The 13,688-nt window shown below is 37.3% G+C and overlaps 1 protein-coding gene across 3 annotated transcripts in view; it reads left to right on the top strand.

Moving 5' to 3' along the window:
* LOC106881410 (BLOC-1-related complex subunit 8) overlaps positions 1–13,688 on the top strand; it is a 43,102-nt gene that overhangs the window by 27,206 nt on the left and 2,208 nt on the right. The window contains exon 6 of one of the 3 annotated variants that reach the window (XM_014931791.2): positions 8,369–8,476. The exons of the other annotated variants lie outside the window; for them this stretch is intronic. Within the exon in view, the coding sequence (XP_014787277.1) occupies positions 8,369–8,453 (85 nt within the window). The 3' untranslated portion in view covers positions 8,454–8,476. Of the gene's footprint in view, positions 1–8,368; positions 8,477–13,688 lie in introns of those variants that run through there. 3 annotated transcript variants of the gene reach the window in all.

Consider the following 13,688-nt stretch of genomic DNA (forward strand, 5'->3'; position numbering starts at 1 on the left):
TTTTTTTTTTTTTTTTTTTTTTTTTTATTTTGTAATTTAAGCAAGAATGATTTCTGGATTTCAATATTCTTAGAAACAATGGGATTTGAAACTACTCTCTCCAGTTTCTTTCTTCTTCACCTGTCTTCCTTGTGATTCTTCTTTCTCCCTCATATTTTCCCTGCTTCTAATATTGATGATCACAAGACCCTATAAGGAGTTACTTCCTTGGTTTCATGTAGAACAAGCAAGTCCACTCTAATATCACTCCAACATTTCATAAGACCATGAGGGAGCCTTTGCATGGTGCTTGACCTGCTAAAAATAGCAAAATCTCCATTAATATCACCCCTTAATATCTTAATATCTTTTAAAAACTAGAAAAGACACTCTAGTTAATGTAGTCCTAGATCAAAGAAAAAGGCAGGATGGTCACAACTGGAAGGATTCTCATCACAAATCTGTTGGAGATGACCTGGTGCTATACAAGAACAGATCAAAGATATTTAACATTTTTGGTCCCATATTTCTATTGAAATATACTGTCTTTTGCTTAAATTAATTTTTAATAACTTTGTTTCATTTTTAAGCTGGTGTTTGGATCTTGAATTAACATGAAATTTCGATGGAAGCTTTTGAGATCATTTTAAAATGAAGTTTGTAACACAGAACCAGGGACAATTTCTGGGTGTTTTAGTATCAAAAGTATTAAGCTAATTAGAGACAATGCTTACACATCACATTTGTGGCCAGTGTGTTAATTTAAATGCATAAGTAAGCCCCTAGTTTTCTGCCTGCTGTCAGTAACCCCTTCAAAAAATAAAATAAATACCAGGAATCAATTCAACTAACTATATATTTCTACTCTGTTAAAGGGTCATTATTATTATGTCTCTTTAAGTTGAGTTTGGTTACAGCTGAGTTCAACTTCATCTTTCGTCCTTCCAGGATTGAGGGAGGTTGCTAAAATATGTACCAGTAATAACTGGGCTTTATATAATCAATTATTTCCTTCCCGCAAATTTCTGGCCTCAAGATTATTATTATTTTCATCATTAAGGCAGTGAACTGGAACGATAATTTGCATGTTGGACAAAATGATTTGGCAGAGTTGAAGTAAGTTGATTTTCTCCTTCTCTTCAGAATTGCTACCCATTTGTTGAGATTAGAAAGAGGCAAGCTGCTGGCAGAATCCTTAGCAGCATTTCGGTCCACAATCTCAGTACAAGTTCTGTTGAGGTTGACTTTGCCTTACGTCTTTTTGGGGTCAATGAAAAAAGTACCAGCTGAGTGCTGGGGTCGATGTAACTGACTTAACCCTGTCCTGAAACTGCTGGCCTTGTGCCAAAATTTGAAATCATCATTATTATTATTATTAAGGTCAATCTTTGCCTTTCATCACTGTGGAGTTTGATGAAATAAAGAATCAATCAAGTACTGGGGTTAACGCTGTTGATGAACCCTCTGCCTTCAAAATTACCGGGTTTTGTGCCCAAAATAGAAACCAAGAGTGGTGGATTGACAGAATGGGTAGAGCATCAAAAATAAAGTCTTGTGATGTGTTGAAATCTCACCCAATGTTAACTTTGCCCTTCATCCGTTTTATGTTGCTGAAATAAAGTATCAATCAAGTACTAAGTTCAGTCTACTCAGCTTACCCTTCTATCTAAATGTGAGACCATTATTATTATTATCCGGCCAGTAGAGTATCAGAAATTGTAGAGTGATGCATTTTATATTTAGCTATAACTGTTTCTGCTCTGAGTTCAAATCCCTATCGTTCGAGAGATTGTAGTTCATCCTTCAGCTCAATTGACTGTAAAGTCAATCCCAACCCTAACCCTAACCCCTATAAATTTCTAGCAATCATGGCAATGAAAGAAACCCTTGTTGCTGTTGTTTGTTTGTGAGACCCAGGTTTTGATGCAGCTTAATTAAACTGCTCTTTCATGCCTCATCTGCCTCCCTCTGCTTTTCATCTCTACTTTTCTCTGTTGTTCAGCACTCAACTGCACTTATTCAAATGCATGTCCCTTCTTCAGTCTGTGTGGCCGTTTCTACAATGTTGGATACATTTCACCTTATCTTTTGAAATGCATCTTTGTTATTTAGCTGCCATGTTTTTCATTCACACACTTGCACACATATTTATATATGTGTTTTTAGTCTTATACACACCTACACTTACACAGTTACTCTCATACACATCCATATTATGGCATATACAATATGAGCACAAGAGCAGACACACAACATAAGTGTATATACATTACAATCACACAATGGACAGTTAGGGGGTTTCGTCAAAAACCATATCAGTAAAGCAAATTACAGCTATTTCTATATATATATATATATATATACACACTCACATACATACATTTACTCTCACACATCTATGCAAATATATGTACATATATTTCTGTGTGTGTGTGTGTGTGTGTGCACATTTGGATATGCAATTGGTAGAAAGAGTACTGAATACATATAGAGTGCAATGTTTTTACTTGTTGTTTCCGCTCCATGACTCCATGGAATGTCTTTGTGCATTAATTCAGATGACAAGGAAACTTTGTCACTGAAATAAATGAACATAGTGATATGTGTGTGTGTGTGTGTGTGTGTAGCCTATGAAGGCCATGAACTGCAAGTGCTGTCACTTCTGCCATTAAATTGTCAGGCCTTTGAAGAAGAGCTCCTTTACTTGAAAACTAGATACGGGTTATCTATAGGAAGGGCATCAGTAAAACAATACCCCATCTAATGCATGCTAGCATATATATATGTGTGTGTGTGTGTGTACACACGCACACACAGAGAAAATCAAGTACAGTAAGTGAGGTGAGATTTGAACCTATGATACTATTTTTTAAAAGTAACCACTCTACTCCTCAAACCCCCACAGCCCCTAAATAGTAGATTGCTCAATAATTACAACATAAAAAACACAAGCACAAAAGCTTATTTTGGGATTGTGTTGCTGCTAAAACTGATATAATCCTGCAATTGTTTATTAAATATTTGCTTTTTTTTTATTATTTTGATGCTGAATTTGTGGCATTCATGCCTGTGCTTTTTTGTACCAATTACTGTTGCTATTTATTATTGTTGTTTCAATGCTAAAGCTCACTCCCAGCTTTTTCTTGAATCCTGAAACATCCATCGGCACATCCACTTCTCACTCCAGTTCTCATAGAAACAAATCTCAAACACACACACACATACCCCTGGATAGAGCACTAAGCTATTTCAAATAACCTTCCACGCACGCACACACACACACACACACACACACACACACACACACACACACACACACACTAATGCCAAAGAAAAACAAAACATACTCCTGGTATTACTCTCTCTATTGGTTAGGTGAGTGGAATGAGAATACATTACCCTGTGTATATGTATATTTATGTATATATGTGTGTGTATGTATATATACTCACACACACGCACACACATATATATATATATATAATATGCATATAACGTATATGCACTTCTTGCAGGGGAATACACGCTTACTTATCCCATCAGAGGAGGAGGAATATGGCTGGTCGTGCAGCCACTTATGCACTGCTTCCTGTGCTGATATAGAAGTGGGATTATTAAAAACGTAATTAATAGCGACAGAAGCAGTATTAATAGCAAAAGGTGATATTTATCCCCTCTTAAAAGTGGATGTTGTGTTGGAACACTGCAATGGTGAGCATGAGGGGAGCTTTTATATAGGATTTGTGATGTCAGGTTTATATTGCTAAAGGAGGATAATCAGTAGCAAAGGATTATCTTTAGCAATATGAGGGGTTACATGCACCACAAGTCTGTATATATATATATATATATATATGTGTGTGTGTGTATAAATTCCATATGGCATGCTCAGTGCAAACTATGGACACAAAAGAAGTGTGGTAGAATCACAGTTAAAGGTCAACAGAGAAAGTAGAATCTGTTTGTGACTGATGAGCAGGAGCAATAAATAATATGAGTAAATATGAAGTAGATGTTCTGAAATGCTCAGGAGGCTCCCTCGGAGTAGTAGGGAGTTTCTGACACCTAAGTGTCTTCATCAACTGTAAGTAGAGTTGCTCGAATATCAATTGGATGGAGAAAGTCCAGAGAACTTTTACCTCTCTAACAAAATGGCTTCTCAGATGAAAGGCAGATTGTTTAATGCCTGTGTACATATTGAGACCCTGTCATGGTTTCCCCCACAACTCATCTTCTGACACCCACTTTTCTATCAATCTATCAATATGTTACCGTATTCCCTTCACTCCTCCCTACACTGAGCTGATGTCCTTTGTACCCAACTTTGTACCCAACTCATTCTCTATCACTTAATCAGCTGTTACACCATTTCTAATTAGTGAACTTACCAACACATCCACCTTTTCCCTTACACTGTCTGTCTCTTTCGCCAAATGTCTAAGTAATGAAAATACAAAGAAACCACACCGGTTGCCAGGCAGTGGCAGGGACATGCACAAAGACACACACACGCACACATTTATGTCTTCAATATTTACCTTATGAAGTATGGATATTTGAAACAACATGTAGCAGAATTAATTTCTCTTCATCCATACATGGAGCCTATATTCTACTTCATGTATTACTCCATGACCCTTTTTCAACTGTTGCTTTAATTTTGCTGCTGTTTCTTTGTTGCTGTTGCACAAATAGTTCTCTCTCTATATTTTTAATTTTGATCCTCTCTGCCCAAAAATGGGATTAAATTCATTTTGAGTTTGTTCATCCAGAATCGGAGGGGGGGGGGGAGATTTTTAATACTATATGAACTTAGAAAATACTAAATTAATTCAATAAATTATAAGAACCTTACTTTATAATAAATAGCCTTGGATCTAATTCAAACAAATCATCATCATCATTATCATTATTATTAGCAGCAGCATTTCGTCTTTCTCTTTATTCCAAGTTTAAATGCTGTTGAGGTCAACTTTGCCTTTCATCCTTTCAGGGTTGATGAAATAAGTACCAGTTATGCACTGGGGGTCAATCAACTAGCCCCCCCCCCACTTTAAAAGTTCAGGATAAAAGAAGTACCAGTCAAGTACTGGGGAAGCATATAATTAACTTCCTTCTGCCCTCAATGACTGCTGACCCCTTTGCCAAAATTTGAAAGCAAGTCAGTGAACCCTGCAGAATTGTTAAATCAGACAAAATGCCTTTAGCAGTATTTAATCTGTTTTCATGTTCTGAGTTCAAATTCCAACTTTGCCTTTTTGGGTTCCAGCTGGGTCCTGGAGTCAATGTAATTCACTTAATCCCCGCACCTGACCTTGTGCCAAAATTTGAAACCATTATTATTATTATTGTAATCGAGGTGGCAAGATGGCAGAATTGTGAGCCCACCAGGGGCATTTTGTCCTTCTTTATTTTCTGATTTCAAATTCCGTTGAAGTTGATTTCATCCTTTTGCCGGGGTCAATAAAATATGGACCAGTTGAGCAATGGGATCAATGTAATCAACTGACCCCTTTTTCCAGAGTTTTCTGGCCTTGTGCCAAATTGTTAAAAATAGAACAATAAAAGAATTATATTCGGCAATCAACAGATATATTTGTTTAATCCCAGGCAAAATTAAAATCCTCATCTTCCCCATTGTGACTTCATAGCAAAATCTATGCAGCTTTTTTTTTTTTAAATTCATTTTTCATTTTTTTTTTTTTACTTTTATTTTTAATTCTTTCCTTCAAACACTTTTATGTTGAAATCAACATGAATTCTCATCATTATTATTATTATTATTAAGGAAGACAGCGAGTTGGCAGAATTGTTAAGACACCAGACAAAATGCTTTGTAGCATTTCGTCCATTCTGAGTTCAAATTCTGCTGATACTGAATTTGCCTTTCATCCTGTTGAGGACGATGTAGTCAGTTAGCCTCCTCTGTCAACAATTTCAGATCTTGTGCTGAAAGTAGAAACGATTATTATTATTATTATTATTATTATTATTATTAAGGCAACGTGCTGGCAGAATTGTTAGCATGCTGGGCAAAATGCTTAGCAGTATTTCGTTCGCCTTTATGTTTGGAGTTCAAATTCTGCTGAGGTCGACTTTGCCTTTCATCCTTTCGGGGTCGATATTTTAACTATCAGTGAAACACTGGGGTCGATGTAATCGACTAGTCCCTGCCCCCAAAATTTCAGGCCTTGTGCCTATAGTAGAAAGGATTGTTATTATTGGCTTAGTGGCATTTCTTCAGGCTCGTGGTCGACTTTCGGGGTCAATGTAATCGATTTAACACCCTCCTTTAAAATCACTAGTCTTAGCATATCTCGGTCTGCTTCTCCTAAGGGAGATAACTCTGATGATTTATCTCCCTTGCTATGTGACAGTGGAGGAGACATATTTGTATTAGCATTTGCGATTCAATAAGTTGACATTTTGTATTCAGCTGATGTTGTGTAGGTATATCATATGACCCACAAAGCCCTTTTTTCAATGCTCTGGTAATTCCACCACTACTTGGGGGTGTCATTAAGTCAATCATTTTATCAACAGCAAAAGGATGATAAATAAAATTGAGCAGAATTTGAACTCAGAACCTAAAGAGCCAGAGAAATGCCATTTTGCATTTTGTTCAACATGAAAACAATTCTGTTAACTCACTGCCTGAATAATAATAATAATAATAATAATAATAATAATAATTCTTTCTAATTTTGGTACTAGGCCAACAATTTAGTGTGGTGGTGGTGGGGAATTGATTTCATTAACCCTATTACTTGAGTGGCACTTTATTTGATCCCAAAAATGAAAGAGAAAATTGTCTTTGATGGGATTCGAAATCAGAATGTAAAGAGCCGAAATAAATGCCTTTTTTTCTAGCATACTAATGATTCTACTTGTTAACCACTTTAATTGTTAATAATAAATTCTTTATAATTTTGGCACAAAGCCAGCAGTTTTTAGGGGAGAGTAAAGTTATTGATATTGACCCCTACTTCTCAACTTGTGCTCATTTTATTAACGATACAATTTGTCCCCTAAACATAACCCCATCTAAAATCTATTAGATTTACTTCTGAGACACTATGTTGAGTTTTAATGTTACAGAAGGAGATGCTAAGGCCAACGTTTTTATTTTTTTAATTCTTAATCTTTTCCTGGTCTGTTTGATTTTTCTGGTTGCTAGAATTTTGGATTGTGAATAGAGCATTTCTCTGTATAGATCATTGGAGATGTCAGAGAATTATTCATGGAGACTGTTAAGTAGGTAATGCCCTACAAAATCCATAACTGACCCCCTTAGGGATGTCAAAAAAGTTGGGTGTATCCTTGCGGGCCCAGGATTTCCCATCAAGCAGTATGATATTTCGGCAGGTTGCTAATATTATATCAAGACCATCGTAAGGTAGGTTGGAATGTTTTTTGGTGAAAATTAGGGCCTTATTTAGATTAATAAGGGATATGCTGGAGTAGTATTAATCAATGTCAACTTGTATAAATTTTAATTTGTGCTTTGGGCATAGAAAATTGAATCACTGGGTAGCTTCAGTGGCTCTGGTCCAGAGTTTTAATGTTGATATGGCAGAGAGTTGGGGGTATTACCCGATCAAGTATAACTTTGCTGATCTTACTTATATCGGTGCTGGAGGGGCAGATGAAGTGAACTGAGGGGTTCGCTGCAAAGTTTTCTTTGTGATCCTTTAAGTTTATATTGGGTGGGCAAGGTGTGGCAGGTTCAGTCCTATCTTCAAATCCAAGTTTAACAATGACAACTCTATATTTGCTGTTGATTTCTTTGAGAGCCAAATCAGGTCCAATTCTGTAGTCCTTGTGTAGTTGCTTGAGTATTAAATCTCAGTATTTGTTTAGGGAAGCTTTGCATAAATTGCCTGTCTTATCAGCGAGGACGAGAATTCTGGGATATTTCTGAAGTTTTTTTTAATAATCTTATTGATTTTGGTTAGGTGAGGGATGGTTGCTTTTCTTTTGGGTTTAAATTTTATGTTTTTCACCATATTGGTAATGTCCTGTTTGAAATTGTTGAGCTGTCAGTTTGGAGGTGGGTGTTTATACATTTTTATATATGTATGTATATATGTTCAGGATTCAAGTGAATCAGGTTCTTAAATGGTTAAACATTGTGTCAGGTCAAAAAGAAACAAATCGCATATACAATGAAATCAGTGGAACAAATACCTACATATTGAATGACAAATAATTATTGCAGTTGTGTATACAATTAACTGTACCCAACTGAGTATATTGTGAGTATTAAGGCTGTATTTAGGATACAGCTTCAAAACTCATATATATATATATATATATATATAAATTTGTTTTTCACTTTTTGTTTTTTTGTTGGTTGTCTTAATTTATTAACCACAATTTATTTTTGCAGCAGTTTTCTGTCCACTGTATGTCCCTGCTCTCCGAGCAAGGTCAGTTCTGGACTGAACATTCTCTCCACAAGCTCCTCCAAGTAGCGAGAGAGAGAGAGACAAACAGACACACACTCACGGCATTGGTATATCATTCTTTATCTTGCTCTACAGCTGGATATATGGTTTGCTCTTCCTAGAAATAGCTTTGTCCAACACTAAAACTGCCTCAACAACCACCACCACCCCCAGCTCCATCTATGATGAGCTGGGAGTGGATTGCCTTTGATCAGGACTTACCTAGATCTAAATATAATGAGTCAGGTGAGGGAGCTTTTAGAGGGTCTTTCAACAGGCTAGAAACAACAACCAGTTGTAATAAAAAAATGAAATGCTATCACAACAATGTAGCCACAAATGGAATGGTTATGGTTGGAATGCCTCATTGGTTTATTTGAATAGGATCATTGGCCCTCGTGCACTAAGCAACAACAGATATATAATAGCAGAGAACCCAGACACTGCTTCACATCTTGCCCCAGAAATCCTTGCAAGCCAGTGTGTGACATGTCATCGTCAAAGAGACAAACAGATATGAAATAGCAGATATTCAACTGGGTCCCTGCTTTTGATGTCTTTAATGCTGATGGAGAGCAACAGATCAAGAAGCACACAACATGAGCAACAACGACAACATTGAAATACTTGCGTCGTTGTGACTGGTTTGCTCCCAAGCTGCTATTATGACGTTTGTCATACTTTAGTGAAACCTTAAACATCACTCTTGTAAAACTAGTAAATTTCTAGGAAGAGGAACCATACAGTTTGTGTGTGTTTATACATATATATATGTATATAAATGTATTTATATATATATTTGTATATGATATCACCTCTGTTTCCTGAAGCCTCTTTTCGTTGCTGTTTATGTGAATACATCCTGATGTTTTTGTTGCCTAATCTTCTTCTTCTATTCACCCATTACCTCTGTTCTCGGACACCCCCAACCACAGGTTTTCTTTTTCCCTACTTTCATCTTTATTCCCACTTTTCAATACTTATGTCTGCTTCTTTCACTCAAACTTTCAGCTTTTCCTTTTCTTTCTTCGTCTCTCAGTTTCTGCTACAGCCTTTTTTCTTCTTTTGTCTTTTGTCTTTCTTCAAATGTTAATAAATGCTTCATCGTATTTATTTTTTTCTTTTAACACTTCTTTGATTAATATTTACATGTGTGTGTGTCTGTGTGTCAGCTTGCAATAAAAATGTATGTGTGTAGTACACAGACTATTTTGTTGGGGTGGGGTAATTATCTGACCACTTGATTAATATGTTCAAACAAACATGCAAGTTTGTATATGCACACACACACACACGTTCATACATGCACATTTATACATACACATATATATCATCATCATCATCATCATATTACGTCCACTTTCATTCCTGGCCCGCATTGGGTCGGTCAGCATAATTCAGGCCAGTCCTTTCCTACTGAGAACTACTCCTGCTCTAAACTGCTTCTTGTGTGGCGTTCTGGCTTTGTTTCTATGACTGGATGCCTTTCCTCTTGTTAAACCCTGCCTTTGTGTGTAGCTCAGTGTCTAATGGTAAGAGAAGGATTCCAATGGGACGTCTGTAGTCAGTTCATATGAATAGGCGTGACGGTGGCGCCAGCAGGAGGAGGAGAAGAATCTGTGAGCCAATGTTTTGGATTTTGTTGGCAATAAATTGATATTTAGATGTTCTCGAATCATCCAACCCATGTTAGCATGAATGATGGATACTAAATGATGATGATGATGATGATGATGATGATGATGTACCTATCAAAAATGACAGGGTTTATTTCTGTCCCAGTAATTCTTAACCTCTTTGTTTAGAGGCAAAGAGATTCAAGAAGAAAATGGAGGAAAGGTAGAACTATCTCAGCTCCATTTTCTTCTTGAATTTTAATTTTTTGACTTTTAAAATTACTTTTATTTTTGGATAGGATATTGCAGTTTCTTTCTTTTTATTTAAACTTATAAATTTAGCCTAAATATCCTGTATGTATGTATCTATCTATCTATCTATCTATCTATCTATCTATCTATCTATCTATCTATCTATCTATATATATATATATATATATATATACATGCACACATACATACAGACACACACACATTGCTTTCTCCACCTGTTTCTCTCTCATTTTAACCTTTCATCCCCGACACAAGATCTCTTCCTCTTCCTCCAATGCCCCCCTCCTCCCCTCTCAAAGATTCTTCCTTGTCTTGCAAGTTACTTGGTGACCCTGCCAGTACTGGTGCCATGTAAAAAGCACTCAGTCCACTCTGCTGGGGGAGGGGCTGGTGTTAGCAAGAGCATCTAGCCAAAACAGTCAGTGAAGCATGGTGCAGTGTTCTACCTGGCCAGCTCTTGTCAAACTGCCCAATCCATGCCAGCATGGAAAGTGGACATTAAATGATGATGATGATGATATATATACATGCAGTGGAACCTCAGTTTTCAAATGCCTCTCCGTGCACTTCCCTCTTCAAATTTACCATGCCCATCCCTGCTTGAATTTCCTATGGGAAAAATAGTTTCAGTTTACAAACAAGTGATAAATGGTCTTCAGGGATGAATGATATTTGTGAACCAAGGTTCAACTTTCATCATTTATTCTCCATTTTCCAGTTGGCATAGGCTTGACGGTTTGACTGGAACTGGTAAGCTGGGGAGCTGTACAAGGCTCCAGTCTGATTTTGGTCTCTATTCCCCTTTCAACATGAACCTCTTCAAAAGTGTAGTGGGTGCCTTTTACATGTCACCCTCACGGGTATCTTTTATGTGTCCCCATCACTGTCCCCAGCACTATGGTTTCACTTGGCCTGATGAGTCTTCTCAAGCATAGCAAACTGCCAAAGGCCTCAATCATTTGTCATCGCCTTCATGAGACTATATTAGATACACATGTAATTTTTACCATTCACTCACACAATTTTCGTAAAAGGAAAGTAAACACAATGTCACTTCCAAACGTAAAAGTATTTTCAAACTCAAAACATATCAACTAGATTATAGCTGGAATCGACAATCAGGGTAATTAGGAGGACAGAAATTGGGACGAGTGAAGTGGGAGAAATTCTTCAACAGCCACTTCTGACTCTTTCCTGAGAAATGGCAAGGACCGAAATCTTGCAAGAAAATATATCGTCTTCCAGGGACTTTATATGGCCATTGGAATTGAAAGTAAGTTTCTGTTCAATAATGTAGGGCAGCATAACATCAATCTCACTGGAGACACATAGAAAGACCATCACAGTTTGGGGAAGCTGGCTTTCGTGATGTCCATGTCCTGTATTATAAGCGCTTACAGTCTTCACAGGGCATCGAGCAGCAGTCATCATGTTTTGACACCCAGTGCAAATGTTCATCATACAGATACCTCTTTTCCCAGTATTCCAATGGCCTCTACTCCTTCATGTTAACTTTTCTCAACCACAACTTTAATCTTTATGCTCTCCAATACCAGTATAACAAGCTGTTCCTGAAAAATGGAGACAAAAATCAACTTTAGCCTGAACACCCTGTACATACATACATACATACATGTGTGTGTGTCTATTACATGTTGTCAATCTCTCCTTTTTCTCCTTCCTCCTTGGCACAGTTACTCTGCTGTGTCTCTATACTTCCTATAACAAAAAGAGAAACTAGCAGCTAAAACAAAGGTCTTGGCATTTGTTTTGTTTTTTTATATATATAATATTTGTGTGTGTGTGTGTGTTGCTCTGTGTTACACACATGATACTGCTGCTGCTGAATTTAGCATTGTGTGTGAAGTGAACATAGATTATAGCCACAGCTTCATCTCTCCTACTATTTTCCCCTATTAATTGCTGCAGTGATTACAGATCTTTTTAAACGAACTGAATACATTGGATTACACCTTCATTTATTATAATTTATTCCTATTTTTATATTTTAACTCTTATATTCATATATTTTATGTGTGTGTGTGTGTGTATGTAATATTTAAGTATGTGTGAATGAGTGTGTGTGTGTGTGTGTGTATACGTATAATACAAATGTTTATTTTTAATAACTGTGCAAATAAATGAAGATGTTTCCAGAATATTTACAGGTTCAGCTGTACACACACACACACACACACACTTTAACTGGTTCTATCTCAACATATTCAATACTCATAATATACCCACACATATATATAACTCATTGACATTATATGTTTTGATGATACGGCCCTGTATAGATACGGCAACATTTCATTGAATATACCCACACATATATATAAAACTAGATCAACGCATAAACTTATGGCAGTTTTTATGTTGCTTGCTTTTGCTTCTTGTTCTTCATTGATTCCGATTTGAACCCCAACCCTCTTTCATTAAGTCAACCCTTTAATGACTGCCTGTCCTCCTAATTCTTAATGTGTAGCTTTACTGGCAAGCCTGACCTTGTGCACAACTTGCAGATGTAACTCTGCACGCATGTTGCTTTCTTGCTTCTTTGGATGCTGCTGAGTGCTTTTCCCCTCTCTATCTTCTATTACCCCCTCCCACCACCACCACCACCACCAAAAGGAACAGCAGGTAGCAACGTCCAACCCACTTTCCCAAGCATTGATAGTGTTCTTCCTTGAAGCAGTCTTCAGCTGGTTTTTGAGCACCCTTTTCCAGGCCAACCAGCCTCACCAGGCGTCGACTGAGAGAAACACGTCTCAAATAGGAAGAGGCCATGTCTGAACTATTACAGTTGATGTCACAAATCTTCACTGAGGCTGCCGGGTCCTTCGGCAGAGACGGCGCAGAGGGGTTTCTATCCTTAGGATGTTTGCTTCCTGACCATGGGACTTCAGGTTCAGCCCTACTGTGTGCCTTTTTGGATAAGTGTCTTCGATTATGGCTTCAGGCTGACCAAAGCTTTGTGAGTGGATTTGGGAGATGGAAACTGAACGAAGCCCATCACGTGTGTATGTGTGCGTGCGCATGTGTCTCTTTGCCTTGACCACACATATCTGCTGTAAATGATTGATTTTTTAATGTCAGGCCATGAGGAGATCTCACCTTGCCGACCAATAAGTGAGGATTGGCGACAGAAATGACATCTGACCTTAGAAAATTCACTTCAATAAACTCTGTCCAACCATGCAGAAAAAGTGGAAAAATGTCCATGAAATGACAAGAGCAATGGCTTTGAACAATTGCCAGAATCCTAGAATGTTATGACTGCTTTCTAAATATGATGATGCCTGTCTCTGTGCATCTGGATATATCTTGAGCTTTTGCAACCCACCCTTTATTTTTCAAGTTATGACTAACC

The sequence above is a fragment of the Octopus bimaculoides genome, chromosome 15 (assembly GCF_001194135.2).
Source record: "Octopus bimaculoides isolate UCB-OBI-ISO-001 chromosome 15, ASM119413v2, whole genome shotgun sequence".
Classification (NCBI taxonomy): domain Eukaryota; kingdom Metazoa; phylum Mollusca; class Cephalopoda; order Octopoda; family Octopodidae; genus Octopus; species Octopus bimaculoides.